General features: G+C 34.7%; 1 protein-coding gene across 1 annotated transcript; it reads left to right on the plus strand.

Moving 5' to 3' along the window:
- The first annotated feature begins 1510 nt into the window (after window positions 1-1510).
- On the plus strand, window positions 1511-20359 carry LOC110020059 (E3 ubiquitin ligase PARAQUAT TOLERANCE 3-like). The gene is made up of 16 exons (XM_020718033.1): window positions 1511-2642; window positions 4212-4311; window positions 4518-4599; window positions 4743-4909; window positions 5062-5141; window positions 7408-7473; window positions 7552-7708; window positions 7797-7945; window positions 8143-8307; window positions 8383-8682; window positions 8760-8801; window positions 8894-9149; window positions 10181-10318; window positions 17675-17771; window positions 19570-19655; window positions 19715-20359. Exons 1-16 carry the CDS (start codon window positions 2477-2479, stop codon window positions 20148-20150), a joined length of 2487 nt encoding a protein of 828 aa, XP_020573692.1. The 5' UTR covers window positions 1511-2476; the 3' UTR covers window positions 20151-20359.
- The last annotated feature ends 1680 nt before the right edge of the window (window positions 20360-22039 follow it).

Genomic DNA, 22039 nt, shown 5'->3' on the forward strand with positions numbered 1-22039 from the left:
AATCGTTGGGTATGGTCTCTAACTCGATACTGTGGGCTGGGTGGGTGGAAGACTAGCCCGGGCAATTATATCAATGTAGTGGAAGATAGAGCGTGGGTTATACTTATGCGGAGAAGAAAGAGGAAGCTAGCTCTGGCGAAACAATACTTTGACATGTAAGCGATATGACAAAGTAAGAGGAAGGGCGAATATGAGATGATAGCTCGCCTGTGGTTTAGCTCTCATCTTTCTACTATTTTTGTTCTGGTCCTACTTGAAACCATTTAGGAAGGTAACCCTAGTCTTTCTCCCCCTTGATCCAACCGATTTGCGTATGCTTTAGTTCCTCTAAATCTCACAAATCTACATTTTAATTGGATTTACTGAATCATCTAACATCTTGCTACCAAATAAACCTTTATCCAAAAACATAAGAGACTTTTTGGTTCAAAACAAATTTTAATTTATCCCATAAATTCATATTCAGTAAATCCTAAAAAAGATTCAGTATGATGGATATTAAAGACTATTAAATTTTGCAACCTTATTTTAGGAATTAGGGATGTTTGTTGGATATGTATTGAATATTACATATTAATGATCTAATTATTAATTATAATTAAATTTAATTTAAAATTTTATTTCTAAGTATGATAATAATTAATAAACTATTTACTTTGGCTTTGTTTGACCTAATAGTGATGCTCTTTTTCATTCAGTGCAATACTGATATCTTAAAAACTTTCGTTTCTTAAACACACGTCTCTCCCGTGTCTCCCGACATTACTTCAACAAAACGATGAAATTTGGACTTTGTGGATCGCGCAGGGCCTGCCCCGTTCGCGAAAACAACTTTTGAATGGAATAGTGATGCTCTTTTTCATTCAGTGCAATACTGACATCTTAAAAACTTTCGTTTCTTAAATACATGTCTCACCCGTGTCTCCCGACATTACTTCAACAAAACGGTGAAATTTGGACTTTGTGGATCGCTCAGGGCCTGCTCCGTTCGCGAAAACAACTTTTGAGTGGGCCATGCTAAACAAAACCTAAACTAATTAATCATAAAAAAAAAATATTAACCTAATTATTTATCAAACAGTGGTCTTATGCATTAAGTAATTATTGATTATGTATTAAACTAATCAATAATTAATTTTTAATTGTATAAATTAATTAAAATTTTGAAAGAAATTTTATTTGCGTTAATTAATTATAAACCAGTCACACATTAATATATATTTATAGTTAATTTGATAATCTATTTATGGCTTACTAATTATTAATCAATGAAATTTATAAATTAACTTCTGTAAAATTAATAGGCATTTGCTACCACTAAGTTATTATCTATTTAAATAAAGTAACCCCCCAAAATTTTAATATTTATATTCACAATGACTTATTTTACATTTATAACCTCAAAATCTTATAAATATAAAATTTAAATATTAAAATAATTAATGCATGCATTTTTTTTTTCAGAAAAAAATTATATTAAATTCAGAGACCTGTCTGGTCCTTCCCCTCTCGTCCTCGCAAACCTCTCCTATCTGGCTTTCTCCATCGCCTGGTTTCTCCCGAAACCATAGCCTACCTTACCCTTCCCGCTCCTCCCGTGCTCGAAACCCCCGCGGCACAGTCGCGATTAGAGATAGCCGGGAAGGGAACATCGGAATCGAGGCGTACGAAGATATCTAAAATTCCCGTATGTCTCCGCTTTCCAATCCGCTCTTAGCCGACAAACCCTAGTATTTCTCTTCCTTCATCTCAGCAACCTTTGCGTGCTTTTAAACTACCATAAATCCCGTAAATATATAGCTTCCAACGGGATCTACCAGACCAGGGATTTAATACGAAACGAATGATTTCGTCGATTCGATGCTTCCGGTCTTCTTCCGACGCGTTACCTGCTGATCGATCGGCTTGAGGATATTGTTTGTGGGACTATTGAGTTGTCGGATGCGATGGCGTTTTGAAGGACCCTGTGCCGTGCCCTAGATCATGCGATCGATTGAATCGGTGCACGAGGGTTTCAGATCGTGGAGCTGCCGTTTGTTTTGACTCTGCGAGAGTTTCCAATCTGCTGTACCGGGGAGATCAACTTTTGATCCTGGAGTTTTGTGACCCTTTCCAGGCGTTTGCTGTTGTTCTCTACCTGGAAGTTGTCCTGATCTGTGGATTTTGTAGCTGGCTGCTGGATTTCTGTTTTCTGTTCGGTTGTTCTGGATAAAAGGATTGCTTGAGGAGCTACTTACTTCCTTAAGTTTTTTGGCTGCTATATTTGAAGAAGAGTTTGTGCCCTGCAGCGAAAGAATAGAAAAAAGATCATATTATTTTGTATTGGAATTTTTGTTTTTGTTGTTCTTGCCTAATATTGGGCCTTTTTATAATTTTGATGGCCTTTTATTTGCTTTGCAAATCATTTTGAGGCAATTTTGTCCTGTTTGGTAGACCAATTTGCTCTTAGATAAGGGGAAAACTCATTGAAAAGAATATGGCTGTGTACTACAAGTTTAAAAGTGCAAAAGATTATGATTCTATCTCCATAGAGGGACAATTCATATCTGTTTCAAATCTGAAAGAAAGAATTTTTGAATCCAAGCATTTGGGAAGGGGTACTGATTTCGATCTGATGGTTTCAAATGCTCAGACTGATGAAGGTTGGTTTTTTTTAAAATCTCAGGTGGCTTGAATACATTTCTACGAACATTCAATATTGGGAAATAATTAATTTAGTGAGGAGTGATTAGGCAAATGATACATGATATAAAAAAATTAATGCCTAAAAACAATTTATAATTAATTTAGTGGGCGGTGATTAGGCAAATGATACATGATATGATAATCTTTCTACCTGAAAATTGTTTACTTATGATCAAGAGTCCAATTGGGATTACTTTTCTGTTTTATTTTCTATTTTTAATTTTTATTTTGTTTTGTTTATGTTTTGATTACTGTTTAAAGTTGCGCAATTTAAGGCGCGCCTTGAGGTTTGCTTTAGAGCATTTCTGAAGAATAATGCTTGGAGGCGTATGCCTTGAGCAGCTCCGGCTAGACATACGCCTCATATTGGTTGAGGCATGCCTCAAGGTGCGCCTTATCTCAATTCCGTTGAGGCGCGCGTCTCTTGCTCTTAATTTTTTTTTACCCTATATTAGATGGTTTGAATATGAACTGATGCCACACTCTCATGCGCAATAGCTCCTCTCTCTCCAATTAGGCTTCCCAGCATCGCCTTCTGCTTTAGGTGCTACCTCCGCAGCTTACGGCTTCTATCGCCACTATAGTTTTTGATGCTTCTGATACAACAATAGCCTACTTCTTGTGCTATAGTTGTTTGTTGCCCCTGATGCTATCATTGTCGCCAATTGCTTGTGCTGCTGTTAGCCTATCACTGCCAGTTGCTCTTGCTACCATCGCAATTGCCCGCAACTCCATTTTTTTATTATTTATTTAAATCTATGGATGTTATTATGTTGGTTAGACAATAGGAGTGAGATAATTCTGCTTATGTTAAAATCATCTTATGTCTTATTTTGATATTTTATGCTTTTTCACTTCATGTTTTATGTTTGTTTGATGGCTTGATCAGTTGATTTCTTACATTATATTTTTATTTTGTGCAAGCTCTTAAATTTTACATTATAGCTTACAAAATTTGTTATTTCATGTAAACGCTATGTCACTTTTTACCATATATATATATATATATATTATGATGCTAAAATATTTATTTTATCCCTTTATTTTGACTTATGTAATTTTCAAACTGCCTCGGCCCGCTTCGAAGCTTTCGCCTCGCCTCAAGAACGGAAGTCGTCTCAATACCAAGTTGCGCAATTTTAAACATTGTTTTTGATTTAAAATAAAACATATTTGGTATGTTGGATTAAGATATGATTGTTTTTTAAAACACTTAAAACACCTAAAAGTTGTTTTGAGTGTTTTTAAAAACATATTTAATTGTTTTAGGAAACATATCTTTATATCTTAAGAGCACATTAAACAAATATATTTTTAAAACAAAAGAAAAAACATAAAAAAAAAAACTAAAAACAAAATTGATCTGAAAGAAGCCCTAAATTGGGAAGTTGTGGAATTGGGAGCATTTATATGTGATTAGTAGTTTGTTGATTCTTTCCAAACATGTTTATTTTACTTGGGAATGGACTTCATTCATATCTCATTTCACTTTTAATGGATGTTGTGACCTTCACTTTCGTTTTCAGAATATGTAGACGAAGCTGCGATGATTCCTAAAAATACATCGGTACTGATACGCCGAGTACCAGGGCGCCCTCGTATACCTATTGTTACCGAGAGAGACGAGTACTGTCTTACATCCCAAGTCTTGGTCTTTTGTTAGTTTATTTACTTGCTCTCTTAACGGCTAATCAAATTAGGATTACTGAGGTTTTGTACCACATAAAATTGTCGGAGCTTTTCTTGAATTAGCATCTATAATAATAGCTATAAGTAACATTCAAGGAACAAACTTTCTGGTGACAAGATTTTAAACTTTACACTACCTGCAGGCCCACAATTGTAGAGGATAAAATAGAACATACTCTACCCTCTAATAGCTTGATGCTTGGCGATTCATCTACAGTGAAATATGTAAGCTTATCGCAATGAACTAGCCTTAATTACTTTAGATGCCTATATCTTCAACTACAAGTTATGTCATCTGGTAAACAACTGGCACTGCATTAGTAAGGAATGAAAATGAAAGTAACTTGTATCATTTTTGTATTTTGCAGCCTGATGAATCTGAATGGGATGAATTTGGAAATGACTTGTACAGTGTTCCTGATGTCCATCCTCCTCAGTCAAGTGCTGCACTTTTCGATGTTTCTCCTGTGAATAAAGTTGATGAAGAGAGCAAGATTAAAGCTTTAGTTGATACACCTGCACTTGATTGGAATCGGTGAGATTCTTTTGACTTTGCAGCTACCTTGTTTATTGCACCATGTGATGCTCTAGAGAATAGAATATTTAGTTTTATTTGTTTGTCTTCTGGATTTGTAGATATTCATAAAATATGCTGTGTGATTTTATGGTCTGAAATGACTTTTACAGCCAAGGACATGATTCATATGGTGCTGGCAGAGGATTTGGTAGGGGAATGGGTGGAAGGATGATGGCCGGCCGTGGCTTTGGTATTCAATTTATACCCTCTATTAACTGTTCTACTTCTGAGTTTATTATGAATCCTTGAGCAAAGTTTCTTTGTTTTTTATTTGGTAGAGATGTCTCAAAGTTACTGTTTAGGTGCTTACTGGCCCGATTAGGCTAAAGGAATATATTAGAAGGGTTTTTTGGTTAAGCTCTGCATATTCTACTGTTAGTCTTAAATAACTTGTAGCTGTATTTTCAAAGGCACTTTTATCAGGGAAAAATCTGCTAATTAGTTCGTTCATATGGAGCATTTGTAGCTAAAATTACTACATTTTCTTGCTTTTTTTAAACATAATGCACAGGCCCCATTTATATTTGTTCTTCTCTTTCAGCTGCATTTATACTCTTCAAATATTTATAGCCAGATGTTTTTTCATGTCGCTTCTTTAATAGTATTTCACTGAGGATGGGATTCGAAAAAGAGAAGTCTTTAGAACTAGATAAAAAGGCTTACCCCATTTTATTAGTTTCAGCTTCAGTGATTTGCAATTGGCATTTGTAATTCACCGCATATGCAACGAGAGAAATATTGGAAATTAGAAGTATGAATTCCCATGTATATCAGAATAAAGAGATTTGGTGTCTGGATTTGAGACCAACGGGCAACGACAGAGATGTACATTTCATTCTTTCTTTTATTTGCATGCCCTTCCCTCTTTGCTTTCATTTGTTTATTAAATTATGAAGGGCAAAAAAATAAAATTGGACATTTACTGTGCTTCTTGGGCCCATACCCCTTCCTTCAGAAGTGCACTGATTTGATTGACTTCGATCGCTTAGAACTTTCTCAAGGCATGTTGGGCATTCGGAACGATTCTCCTATTCACAGAAAAGGATAAAAGTCATCTCAATAGATTGATTAGATTCCCCTGACCATAATATGGAAAGGCCGTTCATCTACTTGCTGACATTGGTGTAAGTTTTTCTTCTTGGCCCGTGAGTGTTGGATCTTTTCGATGTAGGGCAAGCAGGGCTGCAAATGAACCAACTCGGTGAACAATTCTAACTTTGCTCGATTAATGCTTTATCAAGTTTGTTTAAATTAGTAGATAAATAAGTTTTAATATTTTTTAAAAAATTGAAGATTAAATGAATCAAACATGAACATTATTTAACTTGTTTATTTATTTACGTTCAAGAACAGACTCGTTTAAGTACCTTGTCAAATAATCTATTGTTATATGATATATATTTAAACAAATTTTATTAAATAAAATTTATTTAATTATATATTTTATAGTAACATTATAATTTAATATCATTATGCATATTTATCTAATCCATTTTTTTTTTTGTATTTCATTACTTCAATGAAATATTTTGTTAAGATTTCCTTATATTGTTTAGTTATAAGAAATCTTACTTACAACTTGTTACATTATTTATTTAGTGTTTTTTTTTTGTATTTCATTACTTCAATGAAATATTTTGTTAAAACTTCCTTTTATTGTTTAGTTATAGGAAATCTTCAACTTACATGTTACATTATTTAATTAGTGTATTGTACTGATTCAAAATTCATTCAATTGCTTATATGTTTAGATTTCTAAAAATGTTTATTAATAATTTTATATCTAAAGTCAATAAATAATTCAAAGTTTTATCTTGTTTATTAATTGGTTGAAGTTTCGTCCGATTGAAATAAACGAGTCAAGTGCATAGTAAGCACAATTACTAAAAAATTTAAACAAGCTAAGTAAGAACATTCATGTAGAAGTTTGGGTTGAGCTCGAGTCAAACATGAACAACTTATAATACGACCAAAGCAAGTCCAGTCCATGACATGCTCAACTTGACTTGGCTATCTTTTTTGCTGTCTCATTTTTCTCCATATTAATTGTTTGCCCAGTTTTGTAATTCACATCTGTCTGACTTTGCTTTTTTTGGTTCAAAAAGCTTATTTATGGGACTGATGAGAGATTTATTAAAGATGCATTTTTGAATTTGTTTTTTTAGTAGACTTCCTTGAGTTAGAAATGATAATAGAATAAGGTTGATTGTTAGACCAACGTTATCAATGATTTCAAGCCTCTATTTGTATGAGATTTTGCCTTTTTTTATTTAATTTTGCTTGCATGCTCATCTTTCCTTTAGCAGTCTTGCGAATGTGCCTGAGATTTTTATTGTCTAAAGTAAATGCTAGTCAGCTTGGCATGTTGACACCTTTTATATAAGCATTTCCACTTTTTGTTCTAAGTTTCGACTTTTATGTTCTTGATTGATGCTTTGTTTTTTGTACTAATGAAGGACGAGGTATATTGGAGAAGAAGACGCCTCCTACTGGTTACATCTGCCATAGGTGCAAAGTTCCCGGTATGCTGATTGATTTTTTTTATTATATTTTTGCATGATTATCTTTCATAACTTGCGTATTTCGGTTTCTTTATTCAGGTCATTTTATCCAGCATTGCCCCACAAATGGTGACCCGAATTATGATATCAAAAGGGTGAAGCCACCTACCGGGATTCCAAGATCCATGTTAATGGCAACTCCAGATGGATCTTATGCACTGCCAAGTGGCGCTGTTGCTGTCTTGAAGCCAAACGAGTGAGCTACATCTTTGTCAATTTTTAATTATTTTCATTAGAAATCTCATTAGCTATATTATCGTTATTATTTTATGTAACTGTTGTAGAGCTGCATTCGAGAAAGAGATTGAGGGATTACCTTCCACCCGATCTATTAGTGATCTTCCGCCTGAATTGCGTTGTCCATTGTGTAAAGAAGTAATGAAGGATGCTGTATTAACCAGCAAATGTTGTTTCAAGAGTTTCTGTGACAAGTGTAAGCTTAAGCTTCTGCTTGCTTAAGGAAAATTTCAAAATGACTCCTTTCAAATGATTTCAAATTCTTTCATGATTTTTTAATTTTCATCTGAGATGAAGTAACTCTGCATATTTGTACTTTCAGTTCCATATGGATCTACAAAATCATGGTTTTGAATTTTGTTATTTGCAAACCAACTTGATATTTTCACCCAGGTATCCGCGACTACATCATAACCAACTCAAAGTGTGTCTGTGGGGCAACTAATATATTAGCTGATGACCTCCTTCCCAATAAAACGCTTAGAGAGACTATCAGCCGTATATTGGAGACAACCACAAGTAGTACAGAGAATGCTGGAAGCTTGGTACAGGTGCAAGGTAATTATTTACTTATTTTCTATGTCAGATGGACTGCTTTCTTGTTCCCTGTATTCTAATTCTTTCGCCCTTTAGATATGGAATCTGCTCGCCATGTACAACCCAGAGTTCCATCTCCGACTCTTTCTGCTACCACTAAGGATGAACCCAGGCAGCCTCCTCTATTAGACCAAACCGCTTATAGCAAGGAAGTTGAGGGTGCCAGTGAGTTGAAGGCTGATAATGTTGCTCCAAATATTGTAGATAAGAAGTCAGAGAAAACAATGGATCAAGCTGAAGCTACACCTGATTCGACAAATGCAAAAGAAATAGCATATACAGAAGCTATTCCTATTCCAGAAGAGGCTCAAGAAAAGGTGCTTCTCGGTGATCAAGGTGGGTGGGTGAACTTCTACCATTTTGGTCTTTCTGGTAATATGCACAAATATTAACGTGTATTTTTTAATTTGCAGGAAAGAAGAAGAAGAAGAAGAAAACTCGAATTGCCACTATGGGTTAGTTCATAATCCAAGATCATGTTTTTATCTATTTTTTGTTTTATAGTAATACTGCATGGGAGATATATTTTGTATTCTATTTTGTTTAGGTGGTGACATGCAATGGAGGGGCTTTCAAGATTTTGGGATGGAGAACTTCACTGGCATGCCTATGGGTCCTTCGGCCTACAATCCTTATTGGGGCAATGGGATGCCAATTGGAATGGATGGATTCATGCCACATTTAGCTGCTTCGATGCCATATATGGGTTATGCTCCTACTCCCTTTGATGTTCCTTTTGGGGGAATCTTACCGCATGATCCATATGCAGCACAGGGCTACATGATGCCTGGCTTTCCTCAGAGGTAATTTTATGGTGTAGTTACTTTACAAAAGTTTTGTTTTGGATATTATGATAAAACCGGTAGACATCAAGCGGGAACCTTAATATATTGAAGGTCATGTTTCGTTTATTAATATTTTTCTTTGGCTTTATTTTGTTTTATTCTTTTTTTTTTTTTGAGTTTCGAAGAAAATAAAAACACATATGGTTTAAAAATGGAGCATTTACATACATAGAACACAATTTTTATGTATTTATATCTCACTTTTATGTATTTACATATCTCACTCCTAAACTTTCATATTTATACACATAGCACTCAAATCTTTAATATCATGTTCTGCACCAATTCCACTTTTTAAGAGTGAAATGCACCATTTCATGCATGGGCTTAAAGCTCCAAAGGGTTATGTATGTAAATATGAAAGTTTAGGTGTCAGATATGTACAACGAAAGAATTTGTGCTGCCTATGTAAATTTCCCCTTAAAATTATAATATTAATTTCAATAAAGTGTTATTTTCTTATAATGTGTACTTATTTTATTATTTGGGATAAAGGTTTGCTTATTGTAAATATGTCACTATTCCTTATTCAATAAAATTCCAGGAAAATTATATTTGTTTGTGGTAAATTATGATTTGTGGTATTGTTAAATAATTTTATTGATGAGGGTTAATTAGTTAGAGTATTATATTTTAATATAGAGTTGATTTACTAAGGTATTGTGGACTTAAGAAAACAAGTCCGTATATTTTTGATGGGTTTTTGAATGATTATTGGCTAAAAGCAAGTTTAATAAATCCATTTGACTTTCTAAAAATAAAACCAGAAGACAAGTGGAAAAGAGTGGATTGTGTCAAACACGCCTAAAGTCTTATGGCTACTTTATGAACATTCTTCGGCATGTTTTATTTGATTGGAAATGAATTGAAGTTTGAATATAGTTTGTCCAGTTTTGTGAATTCTAAGGATGCATTGCATTTAATTTGGTTATCTCCTTTGTTGATGCTTGCTTATTTGGAAGAGTTACTATGATTATCAATATTCTCAGGGATCTTGCTGAGCTAGGGATGAATGGATTTGCCATGAATCAAGGTCCTCCACTTATGAGCCGTGAGGGGTATGAAGCTAGGAAAGCTGAAATGAGGAGAAAGCGTGAAATGGATCGAGCGGAGAGATTAGGTGAAAGGTGTGTCTACCTGTGCAATAGTCCCTTAACAGCTATTTCGTTAATGCTGTACCTTTATTTTATTTGCAATATATCTTTCAAACCGTTTGGTGGTGTGGAATTTTAGTTTTAATCTCATTACCAAATTTATTTAAAGCTCTGATCTTAGAAAACTATTCCAAAAATGGAAATGATTTTGTCAGGCTTCTGTTTTTTCTAGCTTGCGTGTACTTTATACTTTATTTTTTTTTTCTTGTAAATTTTGCTTTAATTTGATTTTCTATTGTCTCATTTCTATTTTCATGTTGTGTTTGTGCCGTTTTGGGCTGTGTGATGTATTACTAATGTTTTCAATCCTTTTCTCATACAAATTTTTTATGTGAATTTTCTCCGCCACTTTTGAATTTACAAGAAGAAATTGTCGGCATGTTTACAGATTTTGGAAAAAAGAAATGTAAAATATAGAATTATACAATTAAGACAGAACTGACTGCATTTGTTGGCATTGGAAATAATAAAAATAACAGGATAAACTACTAGTAAAACTAGATATAAATTGTTCATCGGATGTTTGTTGTAGTTTTGGTTGATGAGGAGTTAATTATGCTTCCAAGATCCTTCAAATTTTGATTTAGAATGTTTAATGCTTGTAACTTGCATTTGATTTGCTCTTGCAATTCTCATTTTGTTAAATTTATATGTTAACCATCATCATCATCATCATCATCATCATCATTGATTTTATCCTAATTTTTTCCTCACTCTCTTTTTTTCCCTTTCTCCTTAACTTGGCCTTGCTTATTTTTCATTGGATTTTAACCTTATGAAATGTTTTTAAATATAACTTTTGTTCAAATTATGCTTGTTCCACCTCTTTTTTTTGAATCCTCAACGAATTAAATTTAATTTTATCTTCCAGGTGTTATTCATGCATCTTCTATTGTTTGTTGTACATGACCAAACTATATCTATATATTTTCCACTACCTCTTCGTCAATAATTGTACTCCTACATTCTCGCTTATATAATCATGTTTTAATCTATTATTTTAGGTTGAGAATGTAATAACTTCATCACACTAACTTCAAAATCATAAAATTAGATGGTCTACTTGTAAGTTTTGTCAAGGAAAATTATTGCAAAAGAGTCTCTTTTTAATTTCTCCGCGGAATAGAATCATGAGATTCAAGAAAACCGAAATAAAATTTAAACACAAAAGTACAATCAAAGCAACCAGAAAAGCACACAATGATTTTACATGGAAAAAACAGAGAATAGGAAAAGACCACGGAGCCAAACCACCAGAAATTCTAATATAAAATTTAGGAAATTTTACAATAAGCCCACACAAATTTCTTCTCCACACTCACACGAAGAAACTTACAGGACTTTTATCATCAATTTTCTCTCCGATTTGAAGCAAAAATCGTGGAGTATCATCGAAATTCATCTCTTCGACACTCTTCACATTCATCGGGATGTTCATCGAAGAATTCAGATAGGAAAAAAACAAGCTTTACAATCTACGCTAAAAAATGGCTTAAAAACAAATTTTTCGTGTAGTAACCTCACCGAGCGCTTACGTGCCCAAACTTGACGCCCAAGCGCCAAGCGCTCTGTATCGACGCCCCATAATGGGCGCCTAGGTGCCTGCTCCTCTGTTCAAGCAATACCCAAGTGGGCACTTAAGCGCCCAGAACCCGAACATTTGCATCGGGTGCCTTGTGCTTAGACACCATAACCCAATAATCTCTCACTTGGAGACTATAACACCCAACACCAATCTTGTACATGTACCTCCATCTGAATTACCTTCATAGTCACTTACCGTGGTCACGTACTGTGGTATGGCTCACCACCAATCTCAACATTCATGAAACCCAACTGAAGCCAAGCATATCTTTAGTTTCTCAACAGTCACCACCTTGATCAACATATCCCCAGGATTTTCAGCTGTATGTATCTTTTTCATAAATAATCGCCCATCTTCCAAAAGAGATCGGTTGAAATGATACCTCAGTTGGATGTGTTTCATCTTGACATGAAAAGTAGCGTTCTTAGCAAGATGAATCAAACTCATACTGTCAATGTATAGTCTTTCAATCCCCTGCTTCTTGCCCAATTTTGCCATGAAACTCTGTAGCCAAATAATTTTCTTGTTAGCATCAGTAATAACAACATATTCGACCCCGTAGTTGAAAGTACAATAATCTTTTGCAACCTAAAAACCAAACTCACCGTTGTGCTTCTTAACTTGACGATATATGTTGTTGTACTTCTTCTACTGTTTACATTTCCTGCAAGATCTGAATCTACAAAACCCTGTAAATTGATCCCTGCATTTTCATAGCAAAGTGTCCTGTTGACTGTTCCCCTCAAATATTTGAGAATCCATGTTACCGCCTCCCAATGCATATGCATTATCTGGTGTGGTACCATAAATTAAACTTCCAATTGCTAAAGCATACAAAGTTCTCTCCATCTGTGTTTGCTCTACTTCAAAGTTAGGCGATAGCTCTGTAGATAGTGTGAAATGACTTTCTAAGGGAGTATTAACTGGTTTCACCTCACTCATGTTGAACCTGTTGGATCTTCTCAACATACTTCACCTGAGACAACTTCAGTGTTCTGACACTCCTGTCTCTGCCGATTCTTATCTCGAGGATTTTCTTGGTTGGACCTAAATTGTTCATCTCAAACTCACTTGATAAGTGTTTCTTGAAGTCCCTAATTTTCTCAATATTTGCGCCTACAATCAACATGTTTGCCATGTACAAAAGAAGCAAAATATAACATTTACCAAAGTGTTTGATGAAACAATAGTGGTCTGTTTGACACTTCATGTACACATTGCATGACATGAATCTGTCAAACCTTTTGTACCACAGTCTCAGGTTCTACTTCAAGCCATAGAAGATCTTCTTCAATATGCAAACCAAACCTTCTTTGCCTGGGACTTTATAATCTCGTGGTTGCATCATATATAACTCAAACTCCAGATCTCCATGTAAAAAAAATGTTTTTACATCTATCTGCTCTAAATGTTAATCTTCCACTACTATCAAACTCAACACAACCCTGATATTAGTCATTTTCACTATTGGGGAGAACTCTGAGTAATCCACCCATCCTTTCATGGCGCTTGCTACCGTCTGACTTCTCTTTCAGCATGTAAACCCACTTGTCAGGCATTGTTCTTGTCATTTGATAGTACCGTCAAATCCTAAGTATGATTTGCATAAAAAAATTGCATTTCTTCGTTCATGGCGAGCTCCAACTCCCTTGAATTTTCAACTTGAGCGGTCTCCTCATAGCACTCTGATTCACTACTATCAATTAGTATCAAATAATGTAAAGACAGAGAATACGTGTGTACGGGTCTTGTCACTCAACTGGATGTTTTGATTTCTGTAGTAGGTGATATAGGAACTTTCATTCCTCATTCTGATTGAGCACTACTTCTTTCTCTATCTTCTTGATCACCAGTATCTTCTATCTCGACATATCTGGATTATTCAAACGGATGTTCGGAGTACATTTTCATTTCGTTGATTTTCTGATTTTGATAATCTTATAACTTGTACCTTAACTCATCTGAGTCATATCCAATGAAGGTGTACTTGACAGATTTTGAGTCAAGCTTGCTCCTAGACCGTGCATCAGCAGTCATATATGCAAAACACCTAAATACTCTTAAATGAGATAGACATATCTTTTTGTCATTTCAGACTTCTTCATGTAAGCCTTATTTTAAATGTACTGATGGACTACAGTTTATAAGATAAACAACTGTGTTTACTGCTTCCATCCAAAATTGTTTTGGCAAGCTTGCATGCAATCTCATGCTGCTAGCACGCTTCGTGATTGTTTTGTACATTCGCTCAGCCACACCATTCTGCTGCGGTGCCCTTGGGAATGAACTCATGCCTGAGCCCCTTTGTAGCATAAAAATTCTCAAACTTTTGATCATGATACTCACCCCCATTATCTGATCTGAGATACTTCAACTTCATGTCTGTCTCATTTCTACCTTAGCCTTCCACTTTTTAAGAACTTCAAATGGATCAGATTTCTGCTTTAAGAAATAAACCCATATCTTTCTCGTGTGATCATCAATGAACGTGATAAAATAACGAGAATCTCCAATGGACTGAATTTGAGTAGAATCACATACATCAGGATGCATTAACTCTAGTTTCTTTGATTTCACCACTGACTTTCTCTTGGAGAAAGAAAGCTTCTTCTGCTTGCCATATATACAGTCTTTATAGAAATCCATATCAACTGATTTTAAAACCTGAAACTTATTCTTTGAAAGTAGGGATTTTATACCTTTCTCACTCAATGACCAAGCCTGTGGTGCCTCAAACTTGCAGCCACTCTGGTTCGAGCTACATCAATGAAACTAGTCAGTTTATTGATTATATAAATCGTGCTTTCAATGTTGCCCTAAGCCATTACTAATGTCCCCTGGTCACCCTCCACGAATCACCTGTGAAAGTAGTCATGAGTCCTAACTCTGCCAACGGGTTCACAAAGATGAAATTTCTCTTCAAATTTGTTGAATGTCTAACTTCAATATGCTTCTAGTCTGGCTTGTTTGACAACTTGATATCATCATCACCCTTTCCAACTATGTTGCATGTCTTGTTATTTCCCAGTTAAGCCTTCCCTAGATCACTCAGAGTGTAGTTTTCAAATTTCATTTTATTTGGGCAAACATGAAAAGAGGCAGTTGAATCCACTATCCAGGATTCAGTGCTGACTTGAGATAACACCAGGGAGACATTTTAGATTTAATCTGTGGACGCATTAGTAGAGAACTACTTTCCTGTCATCCATCACTGGCTTTCCTTGGAGCTTTGCATTCATTCTTGAAATGCTCCTTATCGCAGTTCCAGCATTCGCCTCTGCTTGACTTGGCTTTACTTTTTTAGACTTGGATCTTCCTCAGCCTATATTCGTGCCTAGATTCATTCTCCTGCTATCAACATTCAATGCAAAACCTGAAGATTTATCATTCGATGTTTTTATGTGAACTTCATTTAGCATTAGGCCTATGATATCATCTAAGTTCAACTTCGAAGTCCCCAAAGAATTACTCACCGCCATTACGAAATTATTCCAACTTTCCGACAATGAAGATAGTATCACTAGTGCTCTTATTTCATCATCAAACTAGATCCCCGCAGAACACAACTGACTCGTCACAGTGTTGAAGCTATTAAGATGCTTTGCCACTGAACTGTCTTCCACCATCTTCATATTGTTTAATTTCTTCATCAGAAAAAATATTTTTAGAAGCAGAAGGTTATTCATACATCTTGGTCAGTGCCGCCATGAGATCCACTGTAGTTCTCACATTCGCAATGTTGAACGCAACAAATGAGGAAAGTGTCAACCTGATCAAATCTAGTGTTGTTCGATCCAACACTTCCCATTTCTCCATAGACATAGATTCCTACTTCTTTATGATTCCTTGTAGCGGTAAGTACATTTTTTTTAATATAACAAATCCTCCACCTGCATCTTTCAGAAAGCGAAGTTCGTCTCATTGAACTTCGCCACTTTGAACCTTGCTTTTTCAGCTATTGCTCCCACTCGAATCAAATCTCACTTTGATACCAGTTTGTTAGGGAAAACTACTGCGAAATAGTCTTCTTTTAATTTTGTCGCAGAATATGATCTTAGGATTTGAAAAAACTGAAACAAAAGTTAAAACGGAAGCATAAAGCAATCAGAAAAGCATTCAATGATTTTACGGGAAAAACCCTAAGAACAGGAAAAACCCCAGAGCCAAGCCAATAGAAATTCTATTATGAAATTCAAGAAATTTTACAAAGGAATCACACAAGTTTCTTCTCCATATTCACACGAAGTAACTTACAGGACTTGCACCAACAATTTTCTCCATGTGATCCGACAAAAAATCACGTCGAATCACTGAAATTTACCTTTTTGACACTCACGTTCACTGGGATGCTAGTCAAAGAATTTAGAATGAAAAAAACAACAAACCTCTACAATCCACACTCATAAATTGGCTTAAAAACAGAATTTTCGTGTAGTGAGCGCCGCATTTTGCATTGTGCCAATAGATCGACACCTATAGGCACCGTTCTCTCGAGAATAAGAGCAGTGCCCTGCCACAGACTAAACTTTGCTCGTTACCCGTGCGGCTTTAGCGCTCCCCTTTAGCATTAAATCAGTCTAATCTTCACAACGCTTGGACTTGTGAGCACAAAACACTCTTAAGAAGTCTAGAGAAAGGAACACTTCACACTTGAATTCTTGGAAGTTTTTACTGAATGCTTAGATGATTACAAATGAGGGGAGGGACCTCTATTTATAGCCCCCCTCCAAGTTATGGGAATATTCTAGAATTACCTTCTTTCTAGAGTATTCCATACAATTCTTGTATAAATACATAATCCTAGATCCTTCTAGATTCTTCTTGAACTATGCGTACTCCATCATTGAGTTCTTCATGGAGTATTGCCTTCCTTTGATCTCTAGAATTGGGTAGAAGTTTCTAGAGTTGTGTGGAACTTTCTCTTCTACCTTCTTGGCTCTAGAAGGTTCTTGTCATGCATGTCTCTTCTAAAGTTTTCCTTCTCATGCTTGTCTTGTCATTTCCTTGAAAATGTCGGGGTGTGACAGCCCGCTCTATAGCAGGTCCATATTCGCCCAAAACCGGCGCTTAGGCATGGGCTCCTCTGTTCGAGCAGCAACCAAGTGGACGCTTAAGCGCCCACAACCCGGCGCACACGCACAGAGTGCCTCGTGCTTAGGCTTCACAGCCCAACAATTTTATAATATTTATTGCTATGTTTCATGATACTCTCTAATCACATGGTTCTCCCGAGCCACTCCTTGTTTTAATCATCCAGTTTTAACTCTAAAAAATAAAACTTTTCTCCATTTTTCTTAATGATAGATTAAGATTTATATCTAACATACTTAAGGACTACTTTTTAATATATTATTGGTCAACAGCTAGCAATTTCACTTCTTCAGTCTTAAACATCTTCTTGATTTTAGCTTTTCATTTGTTCCATTAAAGGTTCTTTTTTTTTAGATCTTTGATATTTGCAAATGTATGCATTATGGTAGAGCACTTCAAATATTTTTTATAGGTATGTTCATAAATATCACAAGAATATGCAGATTTAATGCCAAAATAATCTCTCCCAGTTTTTTCAAACTTTTCATTTCATATATATTTATCCACTTAAAGTCTACTTTCTATTTACCATCTTATAAAGGTGAAACATTAGATAATTTTTTTTTTAAATTCACAATTTGAAATTATGATTTTTTATATTATATTTTCTGAGAATATTATAAAAGAAGGGAATTAATTATTTAAATAAACAGATATGATGTTGGTGGCAGGAGAGAGAAAATGGCTTTGGGAAAGGAGAGCAACAGCAATGTTGAAGCTGCTCCCTTGCTGAAGAAGAAGGCTAAGCCTGTATGTCTCTCTTTTGGTCTAAAATTCATTTCTTCTTCATTTCCTTGGATCTCTTATTCCTCTACTTTCTCAACTATACAAACCATTCAATTAGGGTTTGTTCTTGAGTTTTTTTATTTTATTTTATTTTATTTTATTTTATTTTGGGAAATTTACATATATACCACACAATCTACCTCTATAGTTTGATATTTATAATTATACCACTTGGATCTCATAAATGTATGCATGAAAATATGTATTCCACCTTCAAGAGAAGTTAATAATGGTGGTATTTTTGATGTGATCTTAAAATTGAGTGTTGATGTGTATGTAAATATTAAAGTTTTGATGCTAAAAGTTAATAATGGTGGTATTTTTGATGTGATGTTAAAATTGAGTGTTGCTGTGCATGCAAATATTAAAGTTCTGATGCTAGATTTAGTCTGGTTTTTTAAACTATGGTAAACACGAATTATGTGGTATGTATATAAATGCCCCCAATTTGTTATTATTATTATTATTATTATTATTATTATCATTATTTTGGGTGGATTCAGTCACTTAGAGTCTGTTTGGGGCAGCTGCAACCTATTGAATAATCTGATAATAAGTTGATTAAAAATAATTTGTTGATAAGTTAAGTCTGGTGACTATCACAAATTTTTATTTTTTATTTTTTGGAAATGCCACTGTTGAAAGAAAGTTGCCCCCGCACCTAGATTGGTGCGGTGTGAAAACGTTGTTTTCAGTGTTTTGAAAATGCATAAGTTGCCAAAATGCGGTTTACCTAAACAGGTCAGGTGCGTTTTCAGAACGCCACCGCACCAAATAAGCTGCCCCAAACGGTCTTTAGTTTTCTTTTATTTTGCTTTCAGCGATGTGTTATGAATTTTGTGTGCAATTTTCCCGAGCTTCACAGCGGGAAATCTACATACGTAGCACACAATTCTTATGTATTACATATCTCACACCTAAATTTTCATATTTACACAAAAGGTATATTTTACTTTTAAAAAGTGATAATAAATTTTTTTTTTGGTGGTATATTGAAAATGTTGAAAATGTTGATGCTGTGTAAATATGAAAATTTAGGTTGTGAGATATGTAAATACATAAGAATTGTGTGCTATTTATGTAAATGCACGTTTTTTTTTTGGATAATGTTTGATGGAAAATGGCTTACGTAATAATGGTCTTAAATTCATTTTAAGATGAGTGCAATGTTAATTTTAATTGATTTATTATATATTATATTCATTTAAAATTATTACTAATAATTTTGGGATTAAATCTGGTTGATTTTTGGTACCAGTATTTTTATTCTTATACGACCGTAACATTTTTTATGGTATATAAACAATTAATTTTAGGACTATTTACATACATTACACTTAATTTATATTTATTTACTTGTGTCAGTTTATTTATACATGAAGAAGGAATATTCCACTGTTTAAAACCCATAATAATGATATTATTGGTGTGATATGAAAGACTAGGAAGGTATAAATGTAAAAAAAATAAAAATTAGTTGGTGGATATATGATTACATAAGAATTGGGTGGTATGTATGTAAATGCCAAATTAGATAAGATTTGTAAAATTAAAATTGTTTAGCCACTTGATAGCACCCAAATATGTGATGAGATTTATAATATTTAAAATTATCCAACTGGTGGCTACATTTGCTGCTAATCCAACCGTTTGATCCAGATCGGATGGCTGGCAGCATTTAGAAAACTAATTAGTAAATATTTTATTGTAATACAATATTATATATAAAAAAATATGTACTGATATGACTTCGGCATTGCAGAGATTGAGATCAGAGGCAGCCAGCATCGACCGGCTCGACCGGGATGATAGACCGGAGAAGCAGACAAACATGGACCACATGGACCGGCAAGCCGGTCCGTCCCGGGACCCGGTTCGGCAGTCGACTCCGCCTCCCCGACTCCCAGTGAAGAGAAAATCGTCCGAAAACGCGCCCGCCGGCGAGCCGTCGGCCGGCGGCGATGTTCCTTCCAAGCCGGAGCGGAAGCAGAAGGGCAGCGTGTTCTCTCGAATCAGCTTTCCGGCGGAGGCCGGCAGGCGGATAGAGGAGGAGCCGGTAAGCGGAAGAAGACCTCGCCGGAACCCCCCAACGGCTTAAAGGATCAGCATGAACGGGAAAGAGACCGGCCGATCGCCAACGGTTACCCTAGTTCATCGGCCGGCCGAAGGAGCGGCGGAGGAGGATACGAGCATGAGTCGAGCGATGAGGAGCGGCACTTCAAGCGGAGGTCGTCGGCGCGGCGGGAGTCGGAGGAGGAAGAAGCCGCCGCCCGGGGGCCGCTTAATAGTAGGGGGGTATCGAGGGAGCGTGATCACCGCGTGAACGATGTCAAGCGTAGATGAGATCGTGGCCGTACGTCGTTGATCGGACGTACGGAAAGACGACGTCTGGCCCCGTTTCGGAGGTCTCTTATATTGGGATGAGTTGAGATGGAATTTCTGTTAGATAGGTGTTTGTGACTTTAAAAAAATCTATTGCGAGTTTTAGTTTGAAATGTAAAATAAAATTGGAGTTATTAAACTGTTGTGTAATGAATTTTTCTTGTTTTTTTGGTTGTATGCTATGTATTTTTTCTTTCATAAATTTAAAGTTTATATCTCTCTCATAAAATTTTGATGTGGTTTTGTTTTAATACTCTAATAAAGGGTATGTTAGTTTTGTTTTTTCTGTTGTATGCTTAGTACTGCTAGAATCAGTGAGAGCAGGGAGTTTTTCAGAGAAACAAGAGTAGATATTGCAATAAATAGAACATGCTGATACATCATTGCTTCTAGTATTAAACTTAAACAGATATTCATATTCAATTAGATTAAATGAAAATTTTAGTAGTGTGTTGAAAATCTCCTTTGTGTTATATAACAATACACAATAATAAACATATGATGCTTGAATTATTGGTTTAACATAATTGATAATTGTTTATACTTAAATTAGACATGAGGATTATATTTGGATATATAAACATATTTAACCAAGTATTTAAATATGTCACAATTATATTCAAAGATTATAAAATAAATTATCAACATTTGAGCGATCTATAAATTTGACATAATATATCTATAATGAAATAAAAAAAAATTCATAATAAACATCACATGTTTATGAGTAATTGAATTTATTTAATTTGACATCTGTTAAACATACTAATTTGGTCATTTTAGTGATTAATAAATTAAACATAATATAAACATCAAATAAACAATAATTTCTCAATTCACCGATTAAATCTAGTGATCTAATTCCAATAACTAATTTATAGCTGAAATTTTATGTAATTAACATAAATAACATTAAATGAAAAATCACAAATTCAACCATCAAGTCCATGATACCACATGTTAGGATTTTTAAATTTATAAAAAATCAAATTTCATGATCCAAAATTCGTACAACACATAACGACCAAAATCTTTGAATTCATGATTTTCACATTCCCATAAATAAAATAAACATGCATGTATTAATTGTTGTAGAATTCGATATGAAGAGATAAAATTTCTCTCTAATTACTTTATATACTTTCTAATTGAGAGAAAAGATATTTTGTTTTTTTGTTTGACGAGGGATGACTCATCTTATTTATCAGAGAAAAGATAAGTGTCTCTTGGGAAAAAAATATGACCCTGTCTCTTGAGAAAAAATATGATCATTCTCTAAATTATCCGTTATTAACCATCATCCATCAGGGTGCTACTAGATAATTTACTTTAATTAATTAAAGCGAAATGATACGGTGTCTATTGGGAAGAAACATGACTCTTTCTCTTTAATTAATTAAATATTATTATTATTAAAATAAATGACAGTGGAGCTCACAAATAAAATAATGAAAAACTAACAATGCGAATGCTTAAGAATTTGAAATCTGGACAATCAAATTAAAGTATACATGTTCTATATGTAAATGTAAGTGTTAGGGTTACAAAATCAGCAAACCTACGCTGCATGTAGATGATTAGGGATGATGAAGAACAACAAGCATACATCTCTTTTATGTTTTCCCTATGTAAATATGTGAGAAGTCTTAAAAATTCTGCACATAAGCACATGAAAGTTATGTGTTATAGACGCAAACCTATAAATTTGATTTTGATTCAGCCATTACATTAGGAAGGAAAACCTTACTCCAATCAAGGGGGTTTTACATCCATCCCAAGTGGTAACGCGGATCGGAAACCTTACTCCTTTTAAGGTGGACTTACTTCTATCATCTAAATTTCTTTTTTTT

Source organism: Phalaenopsis equestris, unplaced genomic scaffold (genome assembly GCF_001263595.1).
Source record: "Phalaenopsis equestris unplaced genomic scaffold, ASM126359v1 Scaffold000090, whole genome shotgun sequence".
Lineage (NCBI taxonomy): Eukaryota > Viridiplantae > Streptophyta > Magnoliopsida > Asparagales > Orchidaceae > Phalaenopsis > Phalaenopsis equestris.